This window comes from Annulohypoxylon maeteangense (genome assembly GCF_022496945.1).
Source record: "Annulohypoxylon maeteangense strain CBS 123835 unplaced genomic scaffold GGS22scaffold_17, whole genome shotgun sequence".
Classification (NCBI taxonomy): Eukaryota; Fungi; Ascomycota; class Sordariomycetes; order Xylariales; family Hypoxylaceae; genus Annulohypoxylon; species Annulohypoxylon maeteangense.
In genome coordinates, this window is record NW_025953264.1 from 472,221 (window position 1) to 490,375 (window position 18,155).

Below are 18,155 nucleotides of genomic sequence, written 5' to 3' on the forward strand. Positions count from 1 at the left end.
AAGCTATATTATTAAAATGCGATATTATTAAAATAATAAAACTTATTAATAAAATTAATTTATCGAAAAATAAAACATTATATAAAAGTTTTACCTTATTTTTATAATTAATAATAAAACACTTATTATAAATTTTAATTAATTATTATAATAAAATAACTTTTATAATTAAATTATTATTATATCTTAAAAAAATGATTTTTAATTTTATAAATTAACCATTTTATATTATTTAAATATATAAAAAAAAAAAAAATAACATGTAATTAATATATTTAATTATATTTTATTTAAACATTTATAAATTATTTAATTAAAATTTATTTTACTTAAAATCGAAACTTATTTTTTATTAAATTTAAAACTTATTTTTTATTAAACCCGAAACTTATTTTTCATTAAATTCCATTAAAACATTAATTACGCGACGAAATAACATTATATATATATAAAAGTTTTTATAATTTATTATTATAAATCTTATTATTATTTATATTTAACTTACGGAAAATCATATTTAATTTATAATTTAAAAAAATAATTAATATTAATTATAAATTAATATATAAACTTTTACTTAATATATTTTTAATTTTCCTAATTATTACTTTAAATTTATTAATAATTATATTATTTAAATTTTTAAAAAGTTATAACGTAATTATATAATTATTAATATTATTATTAACGAAATGTAAAATTATATTTTCGTTTTTATAATAAACGTATAATTAATATTTTAATATATAAAAATAATAATTAAAAAGAAAAATTTACGAAATGATAAAATGAAACTTAAAAATATTAAATTAAATATTAATGTTAATAATATTTACTTTAAAAATAATAATATTTATTTTAAAAATAATAATATTAATTTTAAATATAATAATATTTATTTTAAAAGTGGTAATATTTACTTTAAGGGCGGTAATATTTATTTTAAAAGTAATAATATTTATTTTAAAAATAGTAATATTTTCCTTAAAAACGGTAATATTTATTTTAAAAATAGTAATATTTTCTTTTAAAGTTACGATATTAATTTTTAAAAATATAACGTTAATTTTAAGTTTTATTACGTTTAAACGTGGTAATTAATATTAAACGTGTAAATATTACTTTTAATAATATTAATATTTATTTTCATTTTTTAAAAAATAATTACGATTTATTAATTATGATTAATTATAAGTAAATTATTATATAACGATAATTTATTTATAACTTAAAATATATATTTCGTTATAATTAAAAAATTAAATTAAAGTTTTAATTCTATAATATATATAATAAATATAAAATGGGAATTTAAAAAAATAATATTTAAATTAATAACTTAAATAAATAAAGTTTTAAAAAAAATTATTTAAAAAAACATTCTTATAAAAATAAATAATAGGAATTTTACGTGTTATATCGTGTTAATTATACTTAAATATTTATTTTTATATTTTTAACTTATAAAAAAAAATAACTTAAGTTTAATGTAATTAATATATTTAAAAAAATATATAAAATATATATAAATTTAAAATAATTATTATATAAATAATATTTTTATAATGAAAATAATCTTAAAAATTATTATTAAATAAATTTTTAAATGTTTAAATTAAAACTTTTTAATATATATATAATAAAAGAAATTTTATATAAATAAAAATTATATTATTTAAAATTAAACTAAATTAAATTTAAAATTATATATATAATTATAATTATTATATAAATATTTTTAACTTTTATTTTAAACATTATAAATAACGTTACAAATTAATAATAATGTAATAAAATATATTATTATAAATTAAATTAAATTAAATTAAATAAATCATTTTATATAATATAAAGTTTTTTTTTTTTTTTTAAAAACAATATAAATTCTATATATTCGTTAAAAATTAAAAAAAATAAATAATTAAATATTAAAATATTTATAATTAATATTATTTACGTTATATAATTTTAATTAATATACGTGTTATATCGAAAAAAAACTTAACGTTAATTCGAACGCGTTTTAAATTATATTAAAATCCCATTATATATTCGATTAATTTTAACTATTCGTAATTTAATTAATTTAACGTTTTAATTTTTTTAATTTAATTTAATTAAAAACGCTTAATTTAAATTATATGTTATTTTTTTTTTAATTTTTAAACTTTTATTTAATTATAATATTTAAAATTAAAAATTAATTATTATTTTAATTAATTTAAATTAATTTTAACTTAGTTTAATTTCGATTATAAAACTTCGATTTAATTTTTTATTAATTTTAATATAATTAAGTTTATTCGAAAACGCGTTATAAAAATAATTAAATTATTTTAATTATTAAATTTTTAAAAATGTTTTAAATGCGAAATAATTAATTAAAAATTTAACATTACGAAAAAATATAAATTTTAAAATTAAGTTTAAAAATTTAAATTACGGTATTTAATTTTCCACTTAATATATATAAAATAATATATATACGTTTTACCGGCGTTTTTTTAGTTTTATATAACGCAAATAATATTTATATACTTAACTATTTAAGCTTAATTTTAAAAACGCGAAAATTTATTAATAAATATTTCGATTAATTAAAAAACATATATTTAAATTTAAACCATATTATTAAAATAATAAAACTTTTATAAAAACTCGGTTTTAATCGGTTAAAAAAATATTATAACTTTATATTATTAAACATGGTTATAAAAGTTATATATTTATTAAATACTTATTTACTTTATTACTTTTTTTATTATATTTTTATTTATAAAAATTATTTTACGTTTAATTAAAAAAAAAATTAATAATTAAATATTTATAAAATCGGGATTTAACTTATAAAATCCTCGTTAAGTTCGTAAAAGTTCCGTTAATTTTTAATTTTAAAAATAAAATAAATAAAAAACTTCGTTTATATATATATCATATTTTTTATAATAAAAATAGTTAAAAATTCTTTACATAATAACGTTATTATTTTTAAGTTTTTTAATTTCGTTTCGTAACTTAAATAACATAAAGTAAAATAAATAATAATGCGTGTATTTTTAATATAATTAGTTTTTTAATATTTATATTAAGTTTAATTTATTTATTAAATAAACGTGTATATATAATTTTAATATTTAACGGTAAATAATTATTATTTAAAAAAATAAATTATAATATTTATTTATAATAACTTACTTATTAAATAGTTATATATTTAAAAATTATTTATTTTATTAAAAAATATTTAAAATTAAAAAAACGTAAATTTAAATTATCATTTAAAAGTAAAATTTTAAACGTAAAAAAAGTTTATTAAACATCGATTTTTTTTTAAGTTAATAATTAAAAATTTATAAAATTAAAATTAAACCCGTAAAATTCTTATAAGAATTTTATTTATAATTAATTTTAAAAATAAAATAAATAAAAAACTTTACTTATATACATATTATATTCTTTATAAAAAAAATAATTAAAAACTTTTTACGTAATAACGTCGTTATTTCGTAATTTTTTAATTTTATTTTATAATAAAGTTAATTATTATGATTTTTATTATTATTATTATTATTATTACGAAAAAATTATAAAAATATAAAAAATAATATTTTTAATAAACTTAAAAAACGATGTTATATATTAATAATAATATTTTAAAGTAATTAAATTTATATTTAACGTAACTTTTATTAAGTAAATACGTGTTTAATTTTATTAATAATACCGTTTTTTTTACGTTTTTTTTTTTTTCGCTTTTCGGTAAAAAAAATATAACATAAATTATTACGGCGTATATTTAAAAACATAAATTATTAAATAAATTATAAAGATTTTATATTTAAATGTAAAATATAAAACTTAATTTAATACGTTTAATATGTTTTTAATAAAGCTTTAAAATAATTATATAAATAATGGTTTTTTAACGTTAATATTAATTATTATTATTATTATTACTTCGTTTAATAAAAAAAAAAATTAAACTAAATACGTTAAATTAATAAATAACCTTTCTTAAAAATTAAATATTAATTACGAAAAAAATAATATCGGGGATTTAAATAATAAAAATATAAGTAATAATTAATAAAAATTATTCGATTTTTATTTAAATATTATTATATTTATAAGTTTTTTTAAATATTACCGTATTTTACACTTAAATAAAACTTATTATTAAAATAAAATATATTTATTTTAAAATAAGTTAAAAATTTAATATAATAAATATTAATTTTTCTTAATTATTTTTTAAAAATTAAATATTTAAAGTAAAAAGTTTTATAACTTTAATATTTAATAATATTTATTTAAAAAAAGAAAAAAAATTCGAATATAAATAATTAAATAATTTACTTTTTTTTTAAAAACTTATAATTTTTTTTATAACGAAACGATTAATTTTATTAACGTTAATTTACGTTAAACTTTAAATAATTACTTAAATATAACGTTAAAATAAAAAAATTAATTAAATAAGTAAATTATAAAATTTAAATATTAACGTAAAATTAAAAAATAAAGTAAAAAATAAATAACATATAATATATATTTAATAAAAAGTAAAAATAAATTATATTTTTTTTTAAGTTTAATAAATATTTATTTATATAACTTTTATTTTATTTTTTTCTTTATTAATAAACCGTAAAATTTAATAATAAAAATTAACGTTATTTTACCGTTTTAACTTATTAAATTAAAAACTTTATAAAATAAAAAATATTTTTATTTATAATAAATACTTATATATTTACTTAAGTATTAAAAATATTATCATTAAACATTAATAACGCTTTATAAACCATAAAGCACAGTGTAAGTTCCATATATACTGCTTATTAATACTATGTACATTTTAATACATTAATTGAATTGGCGGGTTGGCGGATACGGGCTTATGGTCCACCTTAATGTAATCAATAATTTTACATAACATTTAAGTAAGCTAAGGTTTCACAATGAATGTTACATAATCATATGGTTTACATAATTCAAAGATTTATATAATCAAGAATGTTGCATAATTGAAACCTTGAAGATTTTCTTTTCACAAAAGTTTTTTGTCATCTTGGACCTTGATAACCTCAATTTACAGAGTGAACAGCAATTAACCGGGATAACCTAAAAATCTATTTTCTACAAAGATCGTCTAGTACAGAATATACAACACAGCAGCTAAGAATAACTCTTCCTCAAGCTGCCAACGGCGCCAAGACATCATAGCTCACAATCGCCTGCGCGGCCTTCGCCAGTTTCTGCTGAAGCCCCTCAGGGTCCCGCCCATCCCGCCACTGGTACATCCGACCAATCTGACCAGAGTTGCGAGGGACCCATTGGCCACGCTCTAACCTGGCTCGGCTATAGGTCTGTAGCGCTTCTCTGAGAGCATCAGCGGCAGTCTCGCCGTTCAGGGTCTCTCGTCGAGCCTGCACAGACTCTAGAACCTTGCAGACCACGAGGGCGTCTTCGACACCCGTGCAGGCGCCGATCCCCAGGAATGGAGTGCTAGCGTGCGCAGCGTCGCCGACGATGCAGACACGGCCGCTTGCATATGTTGGTGGAGGGTTTTGGGTCATATCGTAGATCCCCCATTTGATCATTTTCTCTGGGTAGAGCTTCCAAACGTTTGCCGCGTGAGGACACCAGTCCTTGAAGATTTTCTCGATCTCGCTACGATTAGCCGGAGCTGTCATCCTTTTGGGATCAGGGAACTCCTCGGCATCGTAAGCGAAGATGGCGATGTTCAGCAGTGTTCCGCTTTGGACCTAGAGTTCATCATCATTAGCAACCCTATGCACGTGTATGGCGGGTAGGATGGGGATGTCTACGAACAGGATATGTTAGGAGGCATGCATTTGGGCCGCAGTGCATGCAGCCGCCTTGAGCAGTCTTCTCGCCCATGGCAGAAACACCGACGTCAATAGGAACCATGGTGCGGTAGGTAACGTTGTGCGTGTAGCCCGGTCGGCTAGCTGGGTGGTCAGGACCCAGCATGTTTTTCCGGGTGCTCGAGTGGACGCCGTCACAGCCAAGCAAAACATCAGCCTTTGCCGTGGTACCATCTTCAAAGTGAAGAACGACCTTGTTGTTCTTTTCGTCGTCTTCGTAGCTCAGGAGCTGCTTGCCGAACACGGCAGCCCCCTCGGGTAGTAGGGCCCCCATTTCCTTGAGGAATTGCGAGCGCACGCAGCCCCAGAACAAGAGCTTGTTATTAGGTGTCCGGAAGAGCAGAGCCTTGGACTCATCCTCGGCGTCCTCTCGTGTTCGTGGATTATAGCCGTCCCAGTAACTGTTGCTGGAATTGGCGTCTGTCTTCTGGCTGATACGGCCCAAGATCTCTAGGAGATCAGGGTTTAGCTGTTCCATCCACCTTCGAGCCGCCTCAGTGAAGGCAAATCCGGCGCTGACCTCGGTGTAGGTCGATGCGCGCTCGTAGATTGTCGCCTTGATGCCCCGACGATGCAGGCCCAGCGCCGTCATGACACCGACTATGCCACCCCCCACGATGGCCACCTCAAGAGGAGGTATACCGCCGTTGATGTGGTTGTTGTTGCTGTTAGACATGGCGAAGATGTTAATGATAAGACCTATTAAAACGATGAAGATGGAGATTGAATTGAGAAAATAAACGGTAAAGTCAAACAATAAATACTTACCTTCCATTGACTACTTATTGGCCAGATAGCAAACATCATGTCTATACACAAGTAGGTAGCCAACTTGACGGCGCATTGAAGACAGGTCGATAAACTGACGACCTTGAAAATCGTTCGAGTTGTGCAACGGAATCGGTATTCGTGCGGCTGGTTCCTACTAAGAATAGTATCGCTTACGGCCCAGCCCGGAATTTTAATTCCCCTTGAAATGTTCGTGAAGAATCTGCTATAAACGATTTGATATGACTGGAAGGATTCGCTGTCAGCAAGAGTGGGCAAAGGGTTTTTTAAGCCTCGCCGCAATAACTTTTGCGCTGGAGGAAGGCTTACGACAACCTTTCCCACCTCCGGGACGAAATAACAGCGAATGGTGACCACGACGAACCAGTGCCACTAGTAGCCACTATTCCGGTCCAGAGGAGGAGGAATGTCTGGTGTTGGGACGTGGAGGACGCCACTTTCTGGAGGAACAATGCTCTGGCTCGTTGGCGTCTGACGAAAACAATGGCTCCGATATCACACTCCGCAGATAATGATGAGGCGTCACTTGAAGCCTCTATCCTATATCAAGTCGATGTTAGCCAGTCACTAACATAAACAAACTTGTAAGAGCACACCAATATCCCTTAGATTTCCTTCACATCACTTTGATACCAAACCACTATGTACCACTTCTGTTAAACATTCTATCATTCGTTATGCTATCTGGCTTTCCTTAAATAACTTCAACATTTACATACCCCCTTAGGACATTGAGTGACAATGACGGCCCTCACTCTACCCGCCACTTCTTTAAACACACGCAAGGCTAAAAGCTTTGTATTCGGAGGACATATCGGTCCCCAAAGCAAAAAATCACTAGAAAAGCATGTACGACAGATCTTGGATGGTCCCAATGCAAAATGGATGCTGGATACCCTGACAGACATGCCACGGTACTGGGAAGCCGTCATAGAAAAGATCCCGGAAATGGCTGGAACAGTGGACGGTGCCCGTCTCCTAGCCGATCTTGAGTCATGGCTCCGACATGGAACAGCCGCCGACGACTCTTTAGCCTCAGACGCCGAGATACCAGATATCTGGATCGGCTTTATGATGATCGCTATTCAGCTTGATCAGTACTGGCGGTATCTTGAGTTCCGATTCAACGACCCGGCCAAAGGTATAAATGACCTCCAGGCAGAGTTAGTGCAGCAGCATCAGTCTGCCGGAAGCGACAAGGTCGAGACAGTCGGTTTCTGTGCTGGCATGATCGCCGCTGTAGCTGTTGCGAGCTCCCACAACCGACAGGACTTTGAAAAGTATGGTGCTGCGGCACTGCGCATCGGGGTCATGATGGCGGCCCTAGTAGGTGCCTGTGAAGCGTGGAGTAAAGGTCTCGGCAAAGGAAGATCCGTATCGATGGCTACAGCGTGGAGGAACCCCAAGCAGGGCCAAGATATGGCGCGCATCGTCGCGGCTATGCCTGATGCCTACGTCTCCGTGCTCTTTGACGAGTCTCGGGCCACCGTGACGTCATCGGAGCGCCTCGCATCAAGGCTAATCAGACAGCTTCGGGCAGCAGGTATCACAACGATACCGCTCGCCTTCAAAGGCCAGCTCCACACGCCCGGTGCGGAGCGGGAACGTCATACAGAAGCTCTAATTGAAATATGTCACGCGATGCCCGAGCTACAGTTTCCGGATGCTTCCGGTTTGGCATTACCAACTTACCTCGACCACCCCGAGGGGAAGCCAGTCTCGGCTGAAGAAATCGACTTGATTAGCGTAGTGTTGCGCTCTATCCTGGCGAATCAGCTAAGCTGGTCCAGTACCGTCTCGAAGCTTGTGGCTAACGGGGAGGACGTCTCACTCATTGCCTTTGGACTCGATCGCCCCGTGCCGACCAGTGCCATGGCCCGCTTTGGTCCGAAGCAGGTACATTTCGAGGACCTTGAAGACCACATAAACAAGTCTTTAGAATCCTCACGTAAACCCCATCTAAGTAACGACACTGGTGACCACTCGGAAACTCTCGTACAAGATCAGTCTGCAGAGACGAGCAGGCTCAGTGCCAAGCCGGAACAAGATCCAGAGCAAGTGATTGCGATAGTGGGCATGTCCGTGAAGACGGCGGGTGCCGATGACCTGGAATCATTCGGGGAGATGCTCAAGACCGGGGAGTCGCAACACGAGGTGATCACCCATGAACGGATGGTTCACGACATGCTGTACCGCGACGACGCTGATGCCGACCCTAAGAGGAAGTGGTATGGCAACTTTATGCGCGACCCAGACGCTTTCGATCACAAGTTCTTCAAGCGCAGTCCACGTGAATCGATGGCTATAGACCCGCAAGGGCGTCTCTCGCTTCAGGGGGCGTATCAGGCAGTCGAACAATCTGGATATTTCAACGAATTAGCAACTACTAGTGTGTCTGAGCACAAGCGACGAAAGCATGTAGGTGTTTACGTCGGTCTCTGCTCTTTCGAGTACGAGATCAACATCGGCTGCCACCCGACAAGTGCGTTCACGGCAACCGGAGGCCTAAGAAGTTTCATTCCCGGTCGACTATCGCATTACTTTGGTTGGACCGGGCCGGCAATGACGGTCGATACAGCATGTTCGTCGTCAACTGTGGCCCTCCACACTGCCTGCAAGGATCTGCTATCGGGCGAAGTCCCGGCCGCGCTCTGTGGTGGCGTCAACGTCTTGACAAACTTGCAATGGACGCAAAACCTCGCCGCCGGTAGCTTCATTAGCCCGACGGGCCAGTGCAAACCTTTCGATACCGACGCCGATGGTTACTGCCGCGGTGACGGTATCGCATATGTGTTCTTGAAGAAGCTATCTACCGCCATAGCCGACGGCAACATGGTCCTAGGTACGATACGCGCTACGGGTGTCAACCAGAACCACAACTCAACGCCACTGTTTGTTCCTAACGTCCCTTCGCTATCGACATTATTCCAAGATGTAATTCGGAAAGCACAAGTAGAGCCGCGTGACATTTCGCTGGTCGAGTGCCACGGCACTGGCACACCTGTCGGAGATCCTGCCGAATATGAAAGCATCCGTATGGCTGTAGCCGGTCCCTTGCGCGACACCGTCGTTCCTGTTGGCTCGGTCAAGGGTAACGTTGGTCATACCGAAGGTGCATCTGGCATCGTTTCGTTGATCAAGGTCCTCACGATGATGAGAGAGGGTTTCATCCCTGCCCAGGCCAGCTTCAAGAAAATGAATCCTCATATTCACGCACAGCCATCAGACATGATGGAGGTGGTCACATCGTTGCGACCCTGGAGAGAGAACAGGAAAATAGCTCTCATCAACAACTACGGCGCCTGCGGAAACAACTCTAGCGTGGTGGTTTCCCACACAGCTCACAAGCCTACCCGGACCATTGCGGCCGGGTCAGCGACGCCACGATTCCCCTTCTGGATCTCAGGCTTCGACGCTCGTAGTATTGCGGCTTACAGCACCGTATTAGCGCCCTACCTACAATCGCACACTGGGTCCGAAGATGGGCAAGCAACACTCGCGGATGTGTCCTTCAACATGAAGCGACAGTCAAATCCCAACTTGCCTCAAGGGCTGATCTTCAGTTGTTCTTCATTGGCCGATCTACAGGAGAAGCTTTCTCAGGCAGCCTCAGCCACCACGAGCACGGCTGCTAGCGTCGGTATTTCCCCAGTAAAGTCCGAGCGACCTGTCATATTGTGCTTCGGAGGTCAAGTGTCGACTTTTGTCGGGCTCGACCGTGCGTTGTACGAAGGCGTTGGCGTTTTGCGCCATCATCTGGATCAGTGCAACATCGCCATCACGTCCCAAGGTCTGGAAAGTATCTACCCCGATATCTTCTCATCCGAACCTATACAAGATGTGGTCAAGCTCCAGACTGCCCTTTTCGCTATGCAGTATGCTTCCGCTAAGAGCTGGATAGATTGTGGGCTTGTCGACAAGGTAGTTTCTGTCGTAGGCCACAGCTTTGGTGAGATTACGGCGCTCTGCATAGCGGGCGTTTTGAGCCTAGAAGACACGATTAAATTAATCGCTGGTCGGGCTAAGCTAGTTCGAGATGCCTGGGGATCTGATCCGGGCGCCATGATGGCTGTGGAGGCTGATGAGGCGCTTGTGCATGATATGCTAAAGGAGTCGAATCTCGGATCCGACGGCTCGGCCGGTATCGCCTGCTACAATGGCCGCCGTAGTTTCACTGTTGCTGGATCCACGAAAGCCATCGACGCTTTTGCCAAAACGCTATCTGAGAAGAGCAAGATAATTGAGGGGATCAAGGGTAAGCGTCTTAATGTCACCAACGCCTTCCACTCCACATTGGTAGAGGGCCTTGTGGACCGCCTGGGAGCGCTCGGTAAAGAATTGACCTTCAACGATCCCGTTATCCCGATAGAACGTGCCACCGAACATGGCGATCCATCGGCCAAACTGGACTGGAGCTTTGTCGGCTCCCATATGCGCCAGCCGGTCTTCTTCGACCATGCCGTACAGAGGCTCATTGAGAAGCACCCGCAAGCCATCTTCCTCGAGGCGGGTTCCAACTCGACCATTACCGTCATGGCATCACGCGCACATGCCCAAGCTGCCCTCAAGACTTCCGATACGCTCCATTTCCAATCTGTTTCCATTACGAACACCAAGAAGAGTTTCGACGGACTCACGGATGCGATTGTGGCCCTCTGGAAACAGGGCCTGCGCGTGTCTTTCTGGGCACACCACCGACTCCAGACAAATGACTACACACAACTTCTCCTACCGCCATATCAGTTCGAGAAGTCGCGTCATTGGCTTGACCTCAAGTCACCCAAGGAGGAGGTCATCAAGGCGGCCCAAAAGATGATCGCTGATGGAGGTAATGGGTTACTGTTGGCAGGAGGAGCGTCGCAACCGGGGCCTCAAGAATACGATGATCCCAGAACTCTACCTCTATGGACTTTCGTCGGCTTCCAAGAAGATGCAGCCAACAAAGGCAAGAAGCAGGCGAAGTTGGCGCGGTTCCGTATCAATACAGCCTCGGACAAGTACCAACGTCTGTTCTCAACCCACGTCATCGCTCAGACGGCGCCCATGTGTCCTGCCACTCTAGAGATCGATATGGCTATCGAAACTGCTTTCAGTCTTCACCCAGACTTCAAATCGAGCGGGTATTCGGCAGTGGTGCGAGATATGATCAGTCATTCACCCATATGCGCCGACTCGACGCGCACCCGCTTTATAGACCTAAAGCCTCTCAACAACACCGAAACGGAGTTTTACTTCACCATACACAGCGTAGGAGATTCCGTTACTTCGCCCGCTACCGAAAAGCACGCCGAGGGACGCGTCCACCTATGCTCGCCTACCGAGCCGTCCTTCGTCCAGGAGTTCGGCCGTTACGAGCGCGCGGTCAGCCATACGCAGTGCCAGGCCATCCTACAGCTAGGTCCGAATGACGAGGGTGTGGAGGCGCTCCAGGGCCGCAACGTGTACCGGGCCTTCGAGCCCGTTGTGATCTTTGGCGAGGTATACCAGGGCGTGCGGTCCGTTGTGGGTCGTGACGGCGAGAGCGCTGGAGTCGTACATAAGCGTCACAGTGGCGATACCTGGCTCGACGTTCCCAAGGCCGACTCGTTCGGCCAGGTCGCGGGCATGTACGTGAACTTGCTGACGGACCTCCCGGCGAGCGACATGTACGTCGCCACCGGCCTCGAGCTGACGATGCGCTCGCCCAAGGCCAAGACGGTGACGGACGGTCGCGAAAACGGTCCCGGTGTCTGGCACGTGCTTGCCCGCCACGCGCGCGAGTCTGACAAGGCCTACGTGACGGACGTCTACATCTTCGACGCCGCGACCGGGGCGCTAGAAGAGATCATCATGGGCCTCAAATATGTTCGCGTCGCTAAGGCAACAATGGGCAGGATATTGGCGAGGGTGACGGCGGATAAGAACGTTTTGAGGAGCACCGCGCCATCTGCCCCGTCATCTGCACCTCCTGTTACCACTCTGACCCCGTCTATCGAGGCCAGGAGTCCCCGCCCAGAGGCAAAGGTACAACGGGCCAGTAGCAGAAAGCCAAAGGCTACCGGCAGACACGATCTCACAGAAGAAGTGCGCAATGTAGTCGCCAACGTTTCCGGTATCGAGGCTGGCGACATGACGCTCGATAGCGAGATGGCTGACCTGGGTATCGACTCATTGATGGGCATGGAGCTGGCACGCGAGGTCGAGAATACCTTCAAATGCACCCTTGATCAGGCCGAGCAGATGGAAGCCACGAATCTCCGCCAGTTCATTGCCTGCGTGGCGAATGCTTTGGCTAGAGCCGGAGAGGGGCCCGGTGTGGAACATGAGGAATATGATGATATTAGCGATAGTGAGAGCGACGATGATTCAGCCATCACGGGAGAGGGTGACAGCACGGGCCGGTTCTACGATTCTGCCTCTGATATCTCTACCCCAGATGACGTGTCGGACTTCACCGCCGCCAAGAGGTTAGTCCCTAGCCCCCCGTCGGCTCCGGCCTCGACAACTGACGCATCTGCCGCAGAGGCGAAAGTGCTTAATAAGGGTGATGTCGCGGCGCGTGAGGCGGAGGCGGAGCGCCTGGTGGCTGCCTACACTATAGGATGGGAGTCGGCTCTACTTGAAGCTGCGACAGACTGTACTACTGCTACTCGCACAGATAGGGGAGCCGCAGTGGTTGTTACAGGTGCATCGGGCAGTCTTGGTTCACATCTTGTCCAAACCCTTGCTGAACGGTCGGATGTTGACACTGTCGTATGCATTAACCGTCCCGTCAGCAATGTGTCCGCCCACAAGCGACAGGAAGATGCGCTGTTGTCTAGAGGCATCAAACTGTCTCCCGCTGCGCTCGCGAAGCTGCGGGTATACGACACCGACACCTCCAAGCCTCAGCTCGGTCTTCCAGCCGAGGAATACGCTTGGGTAGCAGAACATGGCACACATATCATCCACAACGCGTGGCCGATGAGCGGTACACGGCCTCTCAAGGCCTACGAGCCTCAAATTAGGGTGATGCGGAACCTACTAGACCTAGCGCGCGATGTGGCGACAAAGAACACTACCCAACGCAAAATCGGTTTCCAGCTCGTCTCCTCCATCGGCGTGGTCGGTTTCTCAGACGGACCCCACGTGCTCGAACAGTCCGTGCCTATTTCCTCAGTCATGCCCAGCGGCTACAACGAGGGCAAGTGGGTGTGCGAACGCATGCTCACCGAGACACTCCGCCGCCACCCGAGCCTCTTCCAAGCCTCGGTGTGCCGGCCCGGCCAGATCTCCGGGTCGACCACCAGCGGCGTCTGGAACCCTGTCGAGCACTTCCCCTTCCTAGTGAAAAGCGCACAGGCACTCAAGGCGTGGCCCGATCTCCAGGGAGATCTACACTGGCTCCCCGTAGACCGAAGCGCGGGCACCATGGTCGACTTGCTAAGAATCGACGATCTTGAAGGAGAAACGGAGGCTTGTCCGGTGTACCACATCGACAACCCCATCGGCCAGCCATGGAAACATATGTCGACGGTCCTGGCCTCTGCCCTTGATATACCCTCTCACGGCATCATTCCTTTCCGAGAGTGGGTCGAACGAGTCCGCCGCTCGTCTCTTTCCGAGAAGGAGAACCCGGCTGCGAGAGTTATTGGGTTTCTTGAGGGGCATTTTGAAAGGATGGCTTGTGGTGGGATTATACTTGATACGAGAAGGGCGGAGGAGCATTCGGGGGTTATGAAGGCGCAGGGACGGGTGTCGGATGAGGTTGTTAGGGGGTATGTGAGGGCTTGGAAGGAGTCTAGGTTTTTGGATTAGGGTACTGTAGACTTAGTTTTTCTTTGTTTGTAACTTTTGTTTGGGCTTTGGCTTTGGTTTGGATGAGAGGGGTGGATGGATGGATCGGTTGGTGTAGTATTATTGGGAGTTGGGTATTAGATGGGTTTGCGCAAGGTATAAATTTAAAATGGTATCTTTGTGAGAATTATTATTCTCGGGAGGTTTTATTTTGTGATTTGCTCCAGTTGATGTGATATGATACTCTTTTGAGGTTCGCCTCTGGGGATTTCGATCCCTTTTCCAGACACCTACGGGTATTTTGCATATATGATAGTTCCATCTATAGGTACCCTGCCTCAGTAGTAACAGCTAATGATTATATACCATATACCTCCTAACACCGCTCCTATGCCAATACCCAGCTGACAACTATCCGCTTATGAATTCCCTTCAAACGGTATTGTACGCTAACTTGACAAAGACATCCATTAAGCCAACAACTGCCCGTTAGATTCTAACTTGAGCACTTACTGATGGATTAACCTACTTTAAATCTGGTGTATTTATTGGAATAGCAACCACATCCATATTTCACTATTAAGCAGAATCATGAAACCAATATCTGTTTATTTACATACAGTAAGAGGAAGGAGGTTTGCTTCAAGGTTGTAAGTTGGAATCGTCCGATATTAGTAATTCCGAATGCAGGGATGGGCCACATTTTGGCCCAAGCTTTAGATCAAGCTTAGAGTGTGGGGATAAGAGGAGCTTACCATGATCTAACCTTCCTTGGTAGGTACTAAGAATTTACTACATTTGTACTATTTGTACTATCTACTTCGTACTTGGGTACAAAATAGTGAGGGGAGAATGAAAGAAATACCGATAAATATCCGGAAACCTCTAATTGAGCATTTCACGACCTATTTTTTTCAATTTGATGGAGCCCGCCAGGCAAATTTCTACACGCAGCCACGGCAAAATTAATTTTTGGACATAACCAGTCCAGCCCAGCCCAGTTTCTTCGAAAGATACCCTACCTGATAAATTGTAGTCAAGAGATCGCTCGCCCCTTCGCCACCACCCTTTTTCGGGCTATTTTCCTTAATTCAACTCCTTAGCCATCTCCATCATTGTCGTCCTCTTTTCTTTGCTTCGGTTTATTTATCATCCCTTCGCGGACCTAGATCTCTGTCCGTTTCGATACCCGTGGAAGGTCGATACCCTATTACGTTAGCGTGTGCCGCGTCCTACGCTAGTAACATTTAGTTACCTACCCATACCTACCCAAGTATTAGTTACATGGTAATAGTAGTTGCTCGGCCGCAGCCCGCACGCATCGTACCTACCTTCTCCGAACTCGTCCAAACAATTCTCCAAATCAAAATCAAAATCACGTCTAGTCGAATATTTCTCCACCACAACTCTAATAAACCTTCCTCCATTTTATCCATCGCCCATCTTTCATCACCCACTCTGCCTCTACTACTTCCACATTTTCTTAACTAACAACTACCTTCCTTTTTCCGTCACCAAAAGAAGATAATTTATCATCTTCTTTTCATTCACATTAAAAAACTGACCTGATTTGGTTCCTCTACCTTCCACCTGATCCGAATCTCTTCCTACCTAATTTCCTGTGAGACACGGCCTTATTCGTGTTTTAATATTTCTGGTCGCGCCACTGCAGTTGGTATAAAACTTCTTTATCTTTTCTATACTGCATTAGTTGGTCGTGAGATCAGTAACATTCTCATATACCATTTCACCGGAGAACTATTTATCGAACCATTCTCGAAGGTCTAGGTATCCCACTCTACCACGCGCGCAAAATTCTTCCACCCCTCAGCGCAACCATGGCGACAAACGGCACCCTTCCTCACACAGACCAATTCCCATCAGGCTCTATCGCCGCAACTGCCACGAGCGCTGTCACTGCCGACCAAACAAGCGGCTCAAACTCTACCAACAATCTTGGAAAAGATGAGGTCGCCTGGTTCTTCGTAGAGCAATACTACACTACTCTAAGCAAGAATCCCGAGAAACTCCACGTAAGTCATCGTCGCACATTGCATCTGTCGTAAACGCTCTTGCTAACCCAAGTTGTAGTTGTTCTATGGAAAGCGTTCTCAGTTCGTCTATGGTCTCGAAGCTGAGGTCGCCAACGTCTCTGTTGGTAGACAGGTTAGTTCCTCAGCAATATTGTTCTAGTCGAAACGTACTAATATTTCCCCCCTTCAGAACATCCAAGACCGCATCAAGCAACTAGACTTTCAAGACTGCAAGGTTCGAGTATCGAACGTCGATTCTCAAGCCTCATTCGACAATATCGTCATCCAAGTGATCGGCGAGACATCCAACAAAGCTGGCGACCCGAAGAAGTTTGTCCAAACTTTCGTTCTTGCTCAACAACCCTCTGGATACTTCGTTTTGAATGATATTCTTCGATATATAGAGGAGGGCGACGAGGAGCCAACTGAGGTCATCCAAGATGAGCAGGCAGAACCCGCGACCCAGATCATCCCGGTTGCGAAGGAGGAGATCGAAGAACAACCCGTAGAGCCCGTCGAGAAACCTATTTCATTTGATGCTGGCGTTATCGACAAGAAGTTGGAGGAAGTTAGCGCACCTAAAGACGCTACTCCAACAAATGGTGACGTAGCAGCTGAGACAGCTGTTGGTGAAACGGCAGCAATCCCAGAAGCCGCTAAGAAGCCGGAAGCCGAAGCAGCTCCCGAAGTTCCTGATCCTGAAGTAACTGCTCAGGAAGTTGCTGAAGAGGACACGAAAGAGCCCGAAAAGCCTTCTGACCCAAGCCCAACGCCCGTGCAGGCGCGTCAGCCACCCGCCCCCGCTGCTGCTGCTGCCCCAGTCCCCGCTCAACCAATGAAGCCTATGACTTGGGCGAGCCGTGCCGCTGCCGCCGCAGGTCCCAAACCAGTGGTGCCTCTCGCAGCAAAGCCAGCCACACCCGCAGCCGCTCCACAATCCCGTGCAGCAGCTGCTGCCCAGCCGGCTCCGTCCCAATCACCTACACCAGCTCAAGGCTCCGAGGCCAAAGCCCCTGCCGCCACCGTCAAGGAGACCCCTACGGAATGGCAAACAGCTGGCAACGACTCGAAGCGGCAGAACAGGCCCCAGTCGATCTCTGGCCCCCAAGCCGAGAAGGACGGCACTATGGTTTATGTCAAATACGTCACAGACAAAGTGCAGCACGATGAACTGAGATTAGCATTGGCACAACACGGAGAACTAATCTACTTTGATATCAACCGCCAGAAGGTATGTTCTCATAACAGAATTAGCTGTGGTGTATGATCTAACATAATACAGAATTGTGCATTCGTTGAGTTTGCCACGCCGGCAGGTTATCAGGCTGCTCTAGCTGCCAATCCTCACGTGGTTAATGGAGAGAACATTGTTGTCGAACCCCGCCGTCCTAAAGCAAGTGCTTACGGTGGTAGCAACTACACTACAGGACGCGGCGGTGTTCAGGGCCGCCCAGGACGCGGTGGCTTCGAGGGCCGATCCGGCAGCCAAGGCGGTGGACGTGGCAGCTTCGGAGGTCAGGGTCGTGGTCGAGGAGGCGCACCTCGAGGAAGAGGTACTTCGCAAGCAACAAATGCGTGATTGCCTTATTAAGGCAACGAGATCTTACGAAGCTAAGTGAAAAGACTGGGTACGGGGCTATCTGCGGACTCGAAAATCCTTATGGACGGGGAGTTTTCGCAATCATAC

General features: G+C 40.9%; 3 protein-coding genes across 3 annotated transcripts; 2 read left to right on the forward strand and 1 right to left on the reverse strand.

Moving 5' to 3' along the window:
• Positions 1-5,195: 5,195 nt before the first annotated feature.
• Positions 5,196-6,567, reverse strand: GGS22DRAFT_191686 (putative salicylate hydroxylase; the record flags this gene model as incomplete). Its single annotated transcript, XM_047965155.1, has 2 exons — positions 5,196-5,768; positions 5,836-6,567. The coding sequence occupies 2 exons, from the start codon at positions 6,565-6,567 to the stop codon at positions 5,196-5,198; spliced, it is 1,305 nt and encodes a 434-aa protein (XP_047815791.1).
• Positions 6,568-6,735: 168 nt separating this feature from the next.
• GGS22DRAFT_171220 (putative polyketide synthase) lies at positions 6,736-14,625 on the forward strand. The gene is made up of 2 exons (XM_047962558.1): positions 6,736-7,264; positions 7,408-14,625. Exon 2 carries the CDS (start codon positions 7,422-7,424, stop codon positions 14,454-14,456), a length of 7,035 nt encoding a protein of 2,344 aa, XP_047815792.1. The 5' UTR covers positions 6,736-7,264; positions 7,408-7,421; the 3' UTR covers positions 14,457-14,625.
• Positions 14,626-16,273: 1,648 nt separating this feature from the next.
• GGS22DRAFT_191688 (uncharacterized protein) lies at positions 16,274-18,047 on the forward strand (the record flags this gene model as incomplete). The annotated part of the gene is made up of 4 exons (XM_047965156.1): positions 16,274-16,468; positions 16,527-16,601; positions 16,659-17,699; positions 17,751-18,047. 4 exons carry the CDS (start codon positions 16,274-16,276, stop codon positions 18,045-18,047), a joined length of 1,608 nt encoding a protein of 535 aa, XP_047815793.1.
• Positions 18,048-18,155: the final 108 nt, after the last annotated feature.